Below are 15,077 nucleotides of genomic sequence, written 5' to 3'. Positions count from 1 at the left end.
CGAGTTCTCAGCGCGCTCGGTGCTACACGCGCCCCACAGGTTTCCCGCAGCGGGAAGAAGCGGGGGTTTCCCTGCTGCGGGCCGCCGGCGGGACCCGGGACCCTGCCCCCTCCCACCGGAGGCGGGCACGCTGCCCTCCTCAGAAACGGGCGGCTGCCGCACCGGCCCGGTCCTCGGGGGTCGGGCTGGAAACAAGCGTTCCCGGGGGGAGAAGGGGGCGAGCCGAGGCGGGGGGGAGCCGCGGGGCTCGGCGCTGGCACCGCGGTGGAGCGGCGCGGCCGAGCCCGCCGCCCGGGCGCGGAGGCGGCGTCGCCGCGGCCGGGCCCGGCCTCCGCCGCTCGGCGGTAACCGCCCGGGGCCGGACTGCAGCGGGAGCGCGGCTCGCCGCCTCCCCCGCCCCCCCGACGGAGCGAACCACTGCGGCTCGCCGAGGAGGTGAGGCACCTGTCACCCGCAGGCGGCGGCGGCGGGCGGCCCCGCGGCGGGCGGCGGCGGCGGCTCGGGGCGCGTCCCGCGGCGGCGGCGCGGCGGCCGCGCCGTATCGGAGGGGCGGGCGGCGGGCGGGAGCGCGGCTGCGGCGGGGCGCGGCGGCTCTCCTCCCCCGCGCTGCCGCCGCGGGTGTGCGCGCGGAGCCGTGTCGGTGCCCCAGCCGCCGCCGTTGCCGTTGCCTGCAATGGCGATGAGGCGCCGCGGTGGTTGCTGCCTCCTGTCAGGCGGGCGGCGGCAGCGGCCGTTCTGCACAGAGGCGCCGATCCGCCGCGGGCCGGAGGAGGAGCGGGGGCAGCGCTGAGGCGGGAAGCTGGGGGAGCTCGCCGCGGCTCTCGGCTGGGTAAGGCGGCGTGCGCGCTCGGCGGGAGAGGCGCCGTGCTCCGCGGGGGAATAGCCCTGTCACCGGGCTTTTGTTTCCCCGGGCCCGGCCGCGCGGGGGCGGCTGCCCGGGCTCTGCCCCGCCGCAAGGTGCTGCCGCCCGGGGCTCCGCGCTTCCAGCCCGCCGGCGCGGCGCGGCACGGCGCGGCCGCCCGAGGAGGAGCCGCCGCAGGGGCTCCGGGGCTGTCCTCTCGGGTAAAGTTTATTGCCTTCTACGAGACCGGCAGGAGCGGCGGGTCTCGCCGGGAGCCGCTGCCGTGTGGCCTTTTCAGCCGCCCGTGGCGATCGGCGCCCTCCGCTCGGGCAGGGGCGGCGGGACCGGAGCGCGGGGACGGGCGCGCCTCCCGCGCCGCGGCGGCGGGGTTCCCCGCCTTGGTACGAGCACCGTGTGTTGCAGCGCCCAAAATGAGGCGTCCCCGTCACGGCGGGAGCGGCGGCGGCGCGGCAGGGCGCGGGCTCGCGGAGCGAGGGCTGGGGAGGAGGAGATGGACGGGAAGGGAGAGGGGTTTGGCTCTCGGTGAGCCCTGTGCTGCCCTTCGCGGGGGTGCGGGGGCCCGGGGCGGCCGCCGAGGCCGGGGAGCTCCGCCGCTCCGGCACAGCGGCCCCTGCGAGCCCCCCGGGCCGGGGGGTGGGAGCGGATCCAGCCCCTGGCTCCGTTTGTGCAGCTCCTCCTTAGGCACTTCCAGGCTCTTCCAGGTGCTAAAACCGCTGCCCGTGGCAAGGGGCAACTTTCTCTAACTGGATTTCACTTTCTTTACCATGTCAACTGAGGATGTTAACTTTGGGCGCAGTTTTTCTTATTCCCTCGAGCTGCTGTTTAATTTTGCCTTTCTAAGTGTATTATGTTTGATGGAATTTCTACCGTTGTGTTTCTCTGAGAGAGCAAGGGTTGTCTTGCAATGCCTCAGGGAACCAGAACCATCATGTTTGCATGAATTACTTTATAGTTAGATGTAAGTAACTCGGAGGCTTGATTTGGGGATTTATTTTTTTTATTATATTTTTTTAGAAAAGTTCCATAACACAGAAGTAGTGTTATTTTTCCTGTCACATTGCCTTTCTTTTGCATGCATGTTTGTGGCATGATACGATACTTTGTGAATGGTAAGATGCAATAATCTGTTCTTTCACTGTGGAATGATACTATAGATTGCAAATTACGCAACAATCAATTTGAAAAAGTTTCTGATGACAAGTTTTCATGTGTCTGTGCAGTGCTAGGTGGTTTTTTTTTTACTATTTTGTTGTAAACACGTCAAATAACGGTAAATGGAAATTGTGGCTTAGATTTAAAGAAGTACAAGTACCTGACATGATTCAGAAAACCCTCCTTTCTATTGCAGGTTAAATCAGCCGTTGTTCTTGAGAGTCCTCGGTTGTGCTGCTTTGTCAGAATTGACCGCATGTGTTTAGATATTTGCCTCCAGATCTTCTGTCGAGCATGGCCCTGCTGAAGGGCAGTGCCCCCTGAGAAAAACACTCAAGCAGAATCTCAGCTGTGACAGACTACTGAGAGCGGTACCGCAGAAACTATGTAAGCTGGTTTTGCCCTCCTGGAGTAAACATGATGAAAACAGAGTCTTCAGGAGAAAGGTCAACCCTCCGAAGTGCCTCTCCTCACAGGAATGCTTACAGAACTGAGTTTCAGGCGCTGAAAAGCACCTTTGACAAACCGAAATCGGATGGAGACCAAAAAACGAAAGAGGAAGGAGAGGCCTCGCAGAGCAGGGGAAGGAAATATGGCTCAAATGTCAATAGAATTAAGAACTTATTTATGCAAATGGGCATGGAGCCCAGTGAAAGTGCTGGAGTTACCCCTAAAACCAGGGGGAAGGGTGGCCCTCCGTCACCTCAAAGACGAATTAGGCCCAAAGAATTTGTAGAAAAAGCGGATGGTTCAATTGTAAAATTGGAATCATCCGTCTCAGAAAGGATTAGTAGATTTGATACTATCCATGATGGTCCTTCCTATTCCAAGTTTACTGAAACTCGGAAGATGTTTGAGCGAAATGCTCATGAAACAGGACATTCCAATCGCTATTCCCCAAAGAAAGAGAAAGTCGTTTCCAATGAGCTTCTGGATGAATGGTGCAGCTCTAAGTCTCACAGAGGCAGCACTGATTCACTGGACAGTCTTAGCCCAAGGACAGAGACCGTCTCTCCAACTGTGAGTCAGCTCAGCGCAGTTTTTGAGAACACTGACTCACACAACGTAATCATTGTAGAAAAGTCAGAGAACAGTGAAGAGTACTCTGTAACCGGTCACTATCCGCTAAACCTCTCGTCTACTGTCGCAAATATCTCCTCCCCAGTTGCAAACCTTGAGGGTTTCAGTCCTCTGAAAGATACCAGCACGTGGTCTCCGCCAGCCAAACAGAGTACAGGCTTGATGTCCGCCGAGAACTCTCAGCAGAATAGCACGCCTTCAGCACTGAGACAGAAGACATCCACAGGCACTTTGGCAGGTTCAAAAACAACTGAAGAAATAAAGAAGAGTACAGAGGCAAGTGCTGATTCTGTTGAGAGCTCTGCAGTGAGTCAACAGGATTTGGTCAACGTGCTTGACAGTGAAAGATCTGTGGACAGCTGTGGTAGGAGTAAGTCAAAAACAGAGACAGAAGTTTTGTTGCAACAAAAGGAATGGTCAGAGCATGCAGAGGGTGTCTTTGATAGACCCGAAGCTGCAGAAGTACCAAGAAACGTAGCTTCAGGTGGTGATTTTGCCACAGATGCTGTTTCAGACGCTACTGAGTCCCATTATGATGAAGCAAGTGAAAAAGAAGTGCAAGAAGATGTGAATAATTTTCAGAGTTCCCACGTGTACATGCACTCTGACTACAATGTGTATCGGGTACGATCGAGATATAATTCTGACTGGGGAGAGACAGGTACAGAACAGGATGATCAGGATGACAGTGATGAAAATAACTGTTATGAACCTGATATGGAATATTCTGAAATTAATGGATTGCCAGATGAAGATGAAATCCCAGCCAACAGAAAAATACAGTTTAGCCGTGCTCCAATTAAGGTAAAGTTTCCTACACTCTTTTTCTGCGGTTTGGTTCGTTTTCAAATGCAACTTTATTTGAAGTAGATTTTGACAGCTGATATCGGCTCTGGAAAGACTGCAGGGATCTTTTGATACACATTTCTGTTGCAGTCAGCCAGCAAGTGTAATCTTACATGAATTAAGGAAGCTGAGCTCTGATGAGCTTGTGTCATTTCCTAGGCTACTTGATGGCAGACTAAGCCAGCAGAAATTGGGAATGACAGCTGGGTTTGTGAAGTTTGAGAATTTTAACATGCATGTTCTGACTTGCATGACTGAACTGTAATCACATGGTGAAATGTGGAAGTGGGTGTTTGGTGGCCTTTGTGCTGCTTGTATTTTTAATTTGAAATCTCAGCTTCTTTAGATTGGATGGCTTTTCTTCAGGTCTCATCAGATGTTCTTTAAAGTCCTTGTATTTAAGCACTGTGTCATGAAATACAATGTGATTCTGCCTCAGTAGTAGAGGACTGTTAACATTCTGCGTCTGAATTAGTATCATCTTTTCCAGTAGCAGCTTCACTTTTTTAAAACTTTATTAAACATTAATATACGTATATATAGTATATCACAGTGCTACAGCAACGCCAAAGTCAGTTGATTGAAATACCTAATGAATGGTGTCTTGCAGAGCTTTTTTTGGTTTAAGTACCTTGAAAGTACAGCTAAGAATGTTGTTTCAAGTATTTTCAGTTGGGGAAGGAATAACTACTCATGTTTTGTTGTACCAGCTTTTCACTGCTGAGTCTCAGAGTTAAGTATAAAAGTATTTTACTTCCAAGTTGCTTTTAATGCACATGGTCTCAAATGGACAATTCAAAACCGTAGTCATTTTTTCCAGAAATGGATCTTGAAAGAGCCATATATGGTGGAGTACTTGAAATCTAAACATTTTTAAATTAACAATCTGTAATTGACTGTATTTTCATTATGTGAGTTTAGTAATGAAAATTATTAAATCAACAAACAGAAATTTCACTATCAAACTTGAAGTAATGTGATTTACAAAATCTGCGTTTACACCACCCGTGCTTTAAGATAGGATAAGATGTATATTTGTATTAGGACATTTTAATCTGAATGAAGCAACCGGGTTTTCACATCTGTTCATTGAGGGGTAGAGGGAAGGGAACAGCTTTGTGTTCTTCATGCTTCTAAAAGATCGTTTTTTACACTGAAACAAAATATTCTGAGCCAAGGTAATGGATTTTTTTGTTTTGTTAGTATTTCATTCAGGCTTGTGTCATGGACCAAAAATTCTAACAGTGTTTGTGCTCCCTCTAGATTATTCCCATAATTAAGCTAGCTGCTTTTGTTTAATTTTTTTGGAGATGAAGTAGAGAAAACACTTATTCCAAAGGATGATGAATGTTGTCCCCCCCACCGCCTTCCCCCTCAGGCTGTACTAACAGACAAGATGATGTTCTCTCTTCTGAAAGATCTATCAATTATGTGTAGAGGTTTGTTTTATCATGTTTGTTATGGTTCCAACAGATAAGTATTCAGAAAGTGATTACACCGATTTTATTCTTGAGATGGTTGGATTTTCTGCTGTTTCTGTTTTGAAAGAGCTAACAGTGACATTATTACTTCAGTATATTGCTGTCGTCTGTCTGAATCATGCTGTCATGCCAAGTGCTATAAGAGTATTCTCTCAATTATTTAGTTACAAAATTTTTCTTTTCTTCTCAAGATTTTCATGCTATGTTCATTTCAGATTACTATTATCAAGTAACAATAACAGTCCATCAGGAAAATGCTCTAAAAGTCATTTGTGTAAATAATAAAAGAGTACATTTGTCATGGTTTTCAGCATAAAGCACTCTTAACAAGCTTATCCAAAGTAAAAGAATCATTGCTTTAGTTATTTCAGCATCTTCATTGTAGATAGGAAGAAAACAGAATAAAAGCTGCATTGAGAAAGAACAGTGTAGGGGAGATTGGGCGGTTTGGGAGATCCCCGTGTGATTGCTTTTTGTCCCTTCAATGCATCCAATCTGTTAGTCATGTGGGGAAACAGAAGTGAGACCATGTGGAAGGCTTGCGCTAAGAGGAAGAAGTGCAGCGAAAGTTGTGGAAAATTAAAAGCTGCTTCTCGAGCCTTCCTCCCTTTTCTCCGCAGCACTCTGTAATTCTCTCGGCAGTGTCAAGCAGCGTAAGCCTGGGTGGGCTGCCAGCAGCATCAGGTCACTGTCTGGCCATGCTACCGTGGGCAGGGACCTGGAAAGAGCAGCTGGAGAATCCCCGCCATGGGTCCTCGGAGGCTCGTGGGTCTCTGGGCTCCTGCACTGCCTCTCTGACAGCACTGCCAATTCAGCACGCTGCTAGGAGGTCGTGAACCGGCTCTGGCAAGTGTTTTCTGCCCAGCAGATAGGTACCAATGAGCAGTGCAGAGGGCAAGGGGGACTTGTGTTCTGTCCCCTCACACAGTGCTAGCGGACAAATTTACCCGATCACTTACTTCACCTGTCCGTTACGTGGGGATGATGCTTGCTAGCTGAGTAGACAGCAACTATTTAAGAATTTTTCTGTTCTAGGCAATTTTGTGTTTTAGTGGGCATAACTGGTTTCACTAATGCTTTCCTGAACATCATCTCATGCATAGCGTAACTGAGAGACAGGAAAATACAAAGCAATGTAGGAGTATTTTCTGTACTGTTGAAAACTGATTTGTCTTATTAAAATGAAGCAATCTGTATTTAACTACTCTGCTGGATAGTGGTATGAAAAGTCCAACCCAAACTCTACATGTTTAGTGCTGATTTCACAGCATCGTACCTCCACTCTCCTCCTACAGGTGAGCTCTGAAATAATTAACAAAACTGGCATTTGAATGTGTAACCTGTGAAACGAGTGGGTAGTTATTGCCATAAAGTTGTTAGTTGAAGGTCTCAACAGGTTTAGATAAACATCTTTGAACTATTTTTCCAAGGGATTTTTCAGATAGACGTGTAAGAAGTAAATGAGAAGAGTGCTGAGACTGAAGAGCAAAGAGATTTCAGTTACCACCAAGGGGAATCCTTTCCATCCCTTTAGGGGAAATGCTGTGGACTATGAGAAGTAATGAAGTATAGGCAGGAGGATGAATAAATAAAATCTTACTCATCAAACTGATAAAGATTGAATTCTGCTCATCTCCCAAGCAGAAAAATAACCCAGTTATTGAGAAACTCGCTATAAAGAGAAGGATTCAAGTCAACGGATGCAGGAAATTCTGCTCTGTTACAGTCTGTAATTTCGCTATCACAGATCCCACGCTCCATGGGCCATTTACTCTGCTCTAGGATTATGGGATATGTTTGTTGATCTCGTCTCTGTTGAAAGTCCCTTTAGGAGTAAGTGGCTGCCCAGGGGCCATTGCAGGCTTGGAGAGTTTCTAGGTATTTGGAGTGTGGCATCACTGGTGTGAGCAGTTGTGCGGGTCTGTGGGACCTTAGGTCAGCTTGGTGCCGTTCAATAAAAAATAGCCTAAAGCAGCCCAAGAGTTGGTGCTGGTAGTGGGAGTGGGCATGAGTGTGTTGCTAAACAAGGGATGTGCACGTTGATATAGCAGTTGATATGAGTGTTTATATAGCGATACAGCGGCCTTCATCAGCACCGGCCCGTTCTTGTGTTGAGGTATTGTGTTTCTGCTCAGGGGTAGAACTGAAAGTCTCCAAGGCAAGTGTAAGAGGTGAAAAAGTTAAGTAAATGTGATGGGGAAAAAATACCTTGGTTTTTCCAGGGATACTTTTCTACACAAAAAAGCAGAAACTCTGTGATTTATTGGCCTTTTGTTCAGTTTTGCAGGGTTTCCTGAGCGTTGGGTTATATGCTGCTTCCCAAACATTGCCGGCTAATTGGACAAGGTTTGTCAGCAGTGCAAAATTCATTAGCTCATGGCTTTCTACACTCTAGCAAATGGAAATGTATTGATTGTCCAAATCATAGTCCTTTTTGAGCCATGCTTCCTCCATCCTGGATAGAGTTAGGATGGAAGAGTAATGTTCACCTCTTCTCTCCAAGTCCAGAATGTCTGGTATCTTGATAGCTGATGGCTGCATCTTCAGTTAGTGCCTTATTTCTGACACCAGGTACACGTTAAACCATTTAAAGCTGTTAGCAGCAATTGGTATCTCCTGCTGAGCCTCCTTTTGCAACTTTCTGCTCTGCTGACTTGGCCCTACCTGGCTAAGGGGTTGGAGAGGGTTGGGTAGTATGTGATCAGACCGTATGGCAGACAGCAGGTAACTTGTGGTGCAATGAGGGGTTTTAGCCCAAGCTGCTGCTGCAGTTTTCAGGGTTCCATAAAGCTTCCTTAGGGTGCAGTGGTGGTGAAGGGACCTATCTGCAGACCTCTCTGAGTTTTGGGTTAGGTGGGAGAGAGGGTGACAAGAATAGAAGGCGTATAGCAAATGGCTCTTCAATGCTTCAGCTAATTCCATACGAAGGGATTATGACCTCTAGTGCCTGTGCCTCATATGTTCTTCCCCTCTTTTGTCATGCAGCATGACTGAATCTTATACCCTACAGCACTTCAGTTTTCCAGATCGTGTTTTGTTCAAATGGTCTTCAGGAATTGGAATTTGTGCCCCCCACCCCGTGTGAGCCTTTGAAGAAGTTTTACAAAAGTGCTGTGACTGTAGTTTAGTGTAAAATATAAATGACATTTGTATTTAAAAGTTGTTTTGAAATTTCTTATGAACTATATGGTGCTTTTTCTCACTAAAAATCAATTCAAGGAGCAAGTCTTTCTTTTAGTTATTCCTCGTTTCTCTCACTAAATTGTATTCGGGAATGTAAATAGTGGCGAAGAAAGAATCTGAAACCATCTGACCCTGTAATTGCTTTGGAAATTTTTACTCTCTAAAATATTATTATTCTTTGTCTGGTAAGCATCAAAATAAAGTATGCTGGAAACATTTTCAAGTTTCAGTGTTGAAAAATAAGTATTTCTTTGCCTGATTCAATGTTTGGTATGGTATTTACCCATTGTTGAACTCCTTTGGAACATAGAAGTCATAAGTGAAGGTTACCCATCCACAAGCACTGTACAGTCCCTGGCTCCAAACTTGCGAATGCTTCTATTTGTGTTTTACTTAAGTGAATATGGAGTTGGATTTAGATGACCTCCAGATCTCCCTTCCAACCTCAGTGAGCCTACGATTCTATAAATGAAGTAGTCCCAGTGGGTGTTAGGGCACTTGTTGAAGGCAGATGTGGAAGACAGGCAGATGTGCAGAAAGATCCCAAGGGTATATTAGATTTAAAATGATTACAGAATCTGAGAAATTCATCCACTTTTGAATGGATTAATTAAGAAACCTTACAGATAAATCAAGATGTGTAGCTTCATTCTGAAATCACTGAAAGAGTATTTTCCTTTCCTTAAATTTGGTTCCCTACTCTAGCTGCTGTGTCTATGCTTTGTTTACAACATTAGGAGTGGATGGTAGTTTTGGCTAAAGCATGAAACTAGATACTAAGTAGGCTTAGGCTCTGTCTCCTGTAATGTTGAATAAATCACTGAACCTTTATGCTGGTATTTGAATTCTGTAAAATGGGCAGCAAGCTGGTTATTAATTCCATTAATCTGGACTTGTGACATAGTTTGAGATACTGAGCTATTGCTTGGATAGCTTAAAACGTGTGTATTCTGCTACATAAAGTGACCTTACCCTTTTTTCAGGTATTGTGAAGTATGGGAAATTCTGCAGACTTAAGTAGTAGTAAAATGTGTTGTACTGCAAGGATTGTGATGCTAACTTGGATTATTTGTAAAAGTTAATGATGTAAAACCAGGTTCTTTCTGCTGGTTGTAGGATATATAGAGCATTTCTGGGACCTGGTCTTTTATTTCAGTTACATTTATTATGAAAGATCTTGTTATGAAAGGCAGAACCTTATATATAAATTTGTCAGGGAAAGGAAGTAGAAGTAAATATTAAGGATTCAAAGACTGGATGCTCTTAGATAAAGAGCAACAGTGCAGAGAGAAAGCGTTCCAGAACAAGTTGCTATTTTGGTTATTAAAAGGTAAGTCTGTTCTACATGGTTATCTCGTACGTGAAGTGTATTATTGAGTTGGAATTGTATGTTTTCACTGGATGAGTCTTTCACACACAGTAATTTCAGATACCAAAGAGTTTTCTTATATTAAGTATACATGGAGTTATTGGAATACAGTAGATGGAATGACATTATTTGCCTGCCACAATATGCTGTGGAGACTTTAATTCTTGTATAGGTCGTAATTTCACCACTAATTCTAGGGGCCAGTTATTCCTGGATGCAATGTTCACACACAGTTATTGAACTAAAAGAAATAATGTTGCTTTAAACTGGGTTTTATAAGTGTTGAGGACATTCTAGAAGAGCTGTTTGTAGAAACCAAGTTTGGATTGAATAATTGGCGTCAGAGGTTTATGCGGTTTAGATTGGAAGGGGTTTCCAGTTAAAGGTTTTGAATTTCAAAAATGCAGACTGAGAAACTGTAGGGAAATGGTTTGAAATTAGTTGAACCAGAGAGCTAAGGGAGCTAATGGTGCAGTTCTTGGAACCTTTTTGATTCAGAATTAGAAAAAGTGCGTAGGATTTGCATCCCAAGAAACAGCAGAATACACGAGCAGAATAATTGCAGACCGAATCAGAAGAAAAGCCAGCCAAAGAGAATATCAGAAGCTAGCCAAGAACTTGCAAGGAGTGGCAGAAGTCGTTGTTCAAAAAGTGAAGACTGTCATAGAGTTCAGAAGTCTTAAAGTGTAAATAAGATGTTGCCAGAAGTCAAGCTGAGTTTGACCTTGTAAAGGAAAATAATCCAAGTAGTAAAAAGTTATTTATCCATTAAAAACAAAACAAGAAAGGAAGTTGGGTGTTATGCAGTGAGCATGAGGTTACCATTAGAGCTATCACCCCCAGTTTATATTAATATTTTGCCTTCGGTTTTGGTGCAGTTCGTCATGTTGAACATGGAATCGGGATTAAGAGTGAAATAAATGTATACAGGTGGAAACTCTTACAGTGGAAATTCTTATAGTGAAATGAAGATGAAACCTAGAAGTTCCTAGTGCTCAGGTTTGTAGGGGGCTGGGTGAGAGAAGTATTTAGAAAGTCTTGTAGCAAACATTTCAAAACAAACAGAGCACTATCAGAATAGAGATGGTATTTAACTGCAAAAGAGCAAATGCAGTAGCTATTTTTCAGAAAGTAGAGAAGAGGTGGTTCTGGCACCTTGAAAATTATTAATCTCTTTTTTTTTTTTCCTATAGCAAAGCAATAGAAAAAAACTTTGGAAAGAATCAAAGGCAGGAAGGCAAATGAAAAAGTGGAATACATGTAAATGGCTTTATGAGAGGTAGCATATGTCAGACTAAATTAGTGTGTGCCTTTGATAAGATAGAAGACCTTGTTAAAAATTTCCGTAGTTCTGTTTCAGAACATTGGAGCACGCTAATGACGCTTGCTTTTGACAAGCAAAAAATTGGAAAGTGGGGAAGCCTTATCATTGCATAGGATTACAGTAAAATACAGGTGACTGGGAGGACTTGAGTAGTGGGGATGGATTTATGAGCTAAGAAGTTTCACGGTAAACTAGTGACTCATTTGTAGGGGATGACAGCTAAGGAGAAAGCCACTCTGTGACTGCTTGTGCAGAATGACAGCAGTAACCCGCGGTGTGATGCAACTGTGAGGAAGGGAAATGGCATTTTAGATACATGAAGCAAAATATTTTGGTAGCGGTAGGCAATTGTGAGTGTCATTTTATAACTCGCTAAGGAGACTTCATCTGGAACGTGTCTGGTGGATTCTGCTTAAGGCGAGTGAGTTTGCAGGAAAAGCTGCAGCAACTTGCTGCTCTTAATCTGTCTTTTTCTTGGTTAATTCTATCATAAAACAGGGGGCTTAAGAAATTTATCTTGCTCAGTGAGGGATGACAAAGCCTGAAAAAGAGCATAATTGCATCTCTGGTGTATTCATAAAGAAAAAGCACCTGAAGGCTAAGGGGCAGCGTTCCACTTTTAAGGTGGAATTGAGCATTTTCCAACTAAGATTAAAGAATTGTAATAGCAGGCAGTGACACAGGCAATTTCCTTCTCTTTTCCTATGTTCCTAATAGACTACTGTATTGTCTAACAGTGTCTATTAATTCTGTTAAGGGTTGGAATTTCCTTCAGCACTGTTGAACTTGCAGGCCACAAATAATCTATTAAAAAAAGTCCCTGACATTCCTGTAGTTAAATGGTACAAAGCAATAGCTGTTATTCTGTGGTATCCTTTTTATATAGAAAGTATTCTAGTGAGAGCAGAAGCTAATTTTACTCACTAGAGTTGACTCAAGAGACCTGTCAGATCACTCAGATATTTCCATATGATAAAGTCAGCGGAAGGTGTGAATGCAGAATTTATCTCTGAGACCCGTTTGCCTTGCATTATTACACATGCAGCTGCACTTCTTAGTCTATGCACATCTGTAACTTTCTATGTTCCTCTCTGCAGTTTCCATCTGCTTCAGTATTCAGTGCGTAATCTCAAGGGCATAAGATGCTGGTTCACATTGAAAGGATATTTTTTAATATTCAGACTATGCTGCATGTAGACCTGGTGCCTTTTATTTGACAAAATACCTGTATTTCAAATTTACTATTCACATTATTTGTTGAAAAGCAATAAGCTGTAGAGGCTTTTAAAAGTCATATTGTCAAACTCCTGTCTAATTCATCTAGATCATGGCCTTCACGATAAAAAAAAAAAATCCCAAGGTTTTATCTAGCTTGTGATCGTCTTTACATCTTTATAAGCTTGCAGTCATCTTTAAGATGGACTTTGACATATTTAGATACTGACATATTTAGATTCTGTAGATATGTAGATTCTGACATATTTAAATATTTACCTGTTAGCTCTGCCTTCTTAGAAGCCCAAAGATACCTGTTCATTAATGTCGACTTGGGTGATTGTCCAGTATATTTTATTGTGCGTGGGCTGCTTAAACAGAATACTCAGAATATTTTAATACTGTATTTTTTCACAAGGGCAAACCAGAGAGAACTCATGAATCTAGAGATTTAGAGCACTCTTGAAAAAGCTGGTAATTTAGAAGTGTGGCAACGTGCACTAATGCAAGCGAGGATGTTTCAGTATGGTGTTTGGGAGCATGAGACTACCAGACCACGTAGCTCGTCATTCCTCTTCGCTCAGCCTTTTTCTCTGAAGTAGTTGCTCAGTTTTATCTCCCCTCTATTAATGTGGTAGGTTGACTAAAAACTGCCACCTTGATGTTTTGCACATTTTTTTCATGTTGATATTTAAGATGGGGGGAGGGCAGAGGTTGTGGGTTTTTTAATTTTATTTTTCCCCTTCTGTCTGTATGGCCAGTAAAGCAATTTCCAACCTTAACAGCTGTAGATCCAAAATAACTGCTAAGACTTACTGTGGCTTACTACGAGTGCATGACACAGTCATTACCACTAACTCTTGACCATTAAAAAGGGGAAGTTATGCTTGACCAACCTCATAACCTTCTACAATGAAATGACTGACTTGATAGATGAGGGGAGAGCAATGGATCTTGGCACATTCACTTCAGTAAGACTTTTGACATACTCATAGAGAAGCTGATGAAGTAGGGGCTGGATGAGCAGACAGTGAGGTGGATTGAAAACTGGCTGAACAGAGAAGTGGGCAGACAGAAACCTCATGAGGTTCAGCAGGTAGAAGTGTAAAGTCCTGCACCTGGGGAGGAAAAGCCCCATGCACCGGTATATGGCGGGGGCCACCCACCTGGAGAGCAGCTTTGCAGAAGAATATCTGGGGTCCTGGTGGACACCAAGTTAAACATGAACCAGCAATGTGCCCTTGTAGCAAGGATGGCTAATGGTATCCTGGGCTGCATTAGGAGGAGTGTTGCCAGGCAGGTCGAGGGAGGTGATCCTTCCTCTCTACTCAGCACTGGTGAGGCCACACCTGGCGTACTGGTTTCTGCTCTGGGCTCCCCAGTACAAGAGACTGGAGAGAGTCCAGTGAGGGCCCATGAAGATCAAGAAGGGTCTGGAACATGTCTCCTATGAGGAAAGGCTGAGGGAGCTGGGGCTGTTTAGCCTAGAGAAGAGAAGGCCCAGGGGGGATCTTATTAATACATATAAATACCTGAAAGGAGGGTGCAAAGAAGACGGAGCCAGGCTCTTTTCAGTGGTCACTGTTCCAGTGACAGAACCAGAGGCAATGGGCACAAACTGAAACACAGGAGGTTCCCTCTGAACATCAGGAAACACTTTTTCCCTGTGAGGGTGATGGAGCACTGGCACAGGTTGCCCAGAGAGGTTTTGGAGACTCCATCCTTGGAGATACTCAAAAGCCATCTGGACATGGTCCTGGGCAACCAGTTCTAGGTGGTTCTGCTTGAGCAGGAGGGTTGGACCAGATGACCTCCATAGGTCCCTTCCAACCTCAGCCATCCTGTGGTTCTGTGGCTTCATCGAAATCAGAAAAAAATTATTTTCCTGATAGTGAACTTTGGCAAAGGAAGCAGCTAAATTGCATCCAAGATGAATTCTTTTAATTTTATTATTTGTAAAATATACTAAGTGACCTCTCATTTATCAAATTATAAGTGTGCGTGGTTTTGCAAATCCAGAGGTGATGCAGAAGCTCCAATAGGTTTTCCCTGATTGTAATAGTTAACTTTGTTTAAATATATATGAATATTTTAACAAGACCTAATTGAATACAGCTTGAATTGTTACCTGTAATTACAGTGGAGTGCGGTCAAATAAAGATTTCTGGGATGTAGAGGTGCTTTTATGTGTTTTCCTTCCCCTAAAATACATAAACGGTTGTTTATGAGTTGTCATGAAGCTTTATCCCTTCTTTTTCAATGACTATAATTTAGGTTTGTTAATTAAAATCTGAGTATTGCATATTGTACAATAAGGCAGATGGTGCTTCATTGTAGAACATGGTCATGATACTGAATTTTCCTGGACTTTAAACAATTATGAAGTATCTAGAAGATGCAGCACTTTGCAAGAAAAGCATAGGGAAGAACTGCAGCTCTGTTGACTTGATGGTACCTTTGCTATTAGGGAACAGTGTGTCACCTTAGTTGGTGATACAAGTGGGATGACTTTCTCGTGCGTATGTACATCTATTACCCCTAACAGATAGTTTAGTTCAAGGATTG

At 44.3% G+C, this 15,077-nt stretch overlaps 1 protein-coding gene across 5 annotated transcripts in view; it reads left to right on the top strand.

The window, feature by feature from the left end:
• The first annotated feature begins 375 nt into the window (after positions 1-375).
• PPP1R9A (protein phosphatase 1 regulatory subunit 9A) overlaps positions 376-15,077 on the top strand; it is a 157,455-nt gene continuing 142,753 nt past the window's right edge. For 2 of the 5 annotated variants that reach the window (XM_076331481.1, XM_076331479.1), the window contains exons 1-2: positions 668-829; positions 2,211-3,898. In XM_076331481.1, coding sequence (XP_076187596.1) covers positions 2,432-3,898 — 1,467 coding nt within the window. In that variant the 5' untranslated portion in view covers positions 668-829; positions 2,211-2,431. Of the gene's footprint in view, positions 436-667; positions 830-2,210; positions 3,899-15,077 lie in introns of those variants that run through there. The other 3 variants (XM_076331483.1, XM_076331482.1, XM_076331480.1) reach the window with 2 other exon arrangements.

Source organism: Aptenodytes patagonicus, chromosome 2, assembly GCF_965638725.1.
Source record: "Aptenodytes patagonicus chromosome 2, bAptPat1.pri.cur, whole genome shotgun sequence".
Taxonomy (NCBI): Eukaryota; Metazoa; Chordata; class Aves; order Sphenisciformes; family Spheniscidae; genus Aptenodytes; species Aptenodytes patagonicus.
Note: the sequence above shows the minus strand (reverse complement) of the source record. Positions and strands in the feature narration are given on the sequence as shown.